Source organism: Limulus polyphemus, unplaced genomic scaffold (genome assembly GCF_000517525.1).
Source record: "Limulus polyphemus unplaced genomic scaffold, Limulus_polyphemus-2.1.2 Scaffold9907, whole genome shotgun sequence".
Classification (NCBI taxonomy): Eukaryota; Metazoa; Arthropoda; class Merostomata; order Xiphosura; family Limulidae; genus Limulus; species Limulus polyphemus.
The window spans coordinates 15,266-16,797 of NW_013675517.1; the positions used below are offsets into that span (position 1 = coordinate 15,266).

Sequence of the window (1,532 nt, forward strand, 5' to 3'; positions counted from 1 at the left end):
GCTACTTAACATCATAATATGATATTTAACACATATACCTGTTTATCTAAACATGTGCTACTTAACATCATAATATGATATTTAACACATATACCTGTTTATCTAAACATGTTCTATTTAACATCATTATATGCTACTTAACACACACATACTGCTTATCTAAACACGTGCTACTTAACATCATTATATAATACTTAACACATATACCTGTTTATCTAAACACGTGCTACTTAACATCATTATATAATACTTAACACATATACTTGTTTATCTAAACACGTGCTACTTAACATCATTATATAATATTTAACATATACCTGTTTATCTAAACATGTTCTATTTAACATCATTATATAGTACTTAACACATATACCTGTTTATCTAAACATGTGCTAGCTAATATCATTATATGGTACGTAACACATGTATCTGTATTAATATCATTGTGTCATACTGAATTCAAGAATAAACTGCTTATTCGAAATATTTACAACCAATATCATTGTATGATATCAAAGCAAGTTCTTTTTATCCGAATTCTAAGTCATCGATAAATAAATAAAAAAGAACCTGCTAACATGAAGGTTGTTGAAATTGATAGCATGAGCATCGGTTTGAGTAAAGACGCCAGCTGTAGGTACAGGAACAAGATTGACTAGCTCTATGTATGACAAAAGTCAAACCACGTTTCCCTCTATAACTGTGTTTGTTAAAATATTGTCACTTAGAAAACTTACCTTAGTGTAAAGAAGAACGATATCTCAAGTAGATGTAGAAGCATAGCCTTTCTCCCTCCCATCTTAGTAGATACGCACACTGCATTTGCAAGTCTCAACAACTCTGTATATTTCAACGAGAGCGCATGCTCCACAACGTCACTCCAGCTGCTCGAGTCTGTGGCAAAAGCAACTACGGTAATACAAACTGAATCTATCTGGATTCGCATCTATTTTAACACCTCGGGCTTAATGTTATTTCACCGAGATACCTAGAACAATCATGGGTTCTTCTCAAATGTAGAGTAGCTAACCAATCCCATCTGGTAGTCAGAAAACTAAGCAAACATTTGAAATTTATCAATAACAAAATCTGAACTGTGTAATATTCTTAAGGTTTTTTTTTAATATTTTTCATAGGAAATTAGAATTAAAATAAATTACTTGAAATAAAAAGATGAATAAAGTAGAAGGAAAACGATGAAAAATTAACAAAATTTGTATATTTGCCGATAATGTCTAATTTTCACATTTTTCATAACTTATAGGTTGGTTATAAAGTGACAATGAAATATCAAAGTATTTGCGTGAAAAAGGAATCTCAGAATTACAATAGGTAAGGTTAAGAGAAAGCTACAGCCATCAATATCAATAGTTTACACAACAGAAAACATCAACTCACACTGCAAGGGCAAAATTCTGACTAAACTAGAAATAGATAAACTTCCTCAAGCGATGGGAAATGTCGAAGCAACCTGAGGACAAATCGCTGTGTCATCACTAAGCCTTGTTGCAGTTGTTAAGAAATAATATTTA

The 1,532-nt window shown here is 31.3% G+C and overlaps 1 protein-coding gene across 2 annotated transcripts in view; it reads right to left on the bottom strand.

The window, feature by feature from the left end:
• The window catches only part of LOC106476145 (gamma-aminobutyric acid receptor subunit beta-like), a 15,551-nt gene extending 14,722 nt beyond the window's left edge, over positions 1–829 (bottom strand). For both annotated transcript variants that reach the window (XM_022380083.1, XM_013936814.2), the window contains exon 1: positions 738–829. In XM_022380083.1, coding sequence (XP_022235791.1) covers positions 738–799 — 62 coding nt within the window. In that variant the 5' untranslated portion in view covers positions 800–829. The remainder of the gene's footprint in view (positions 1–737) is intronic.
• Positions 830–1,532: the final 703 nt, after the last annotated feature.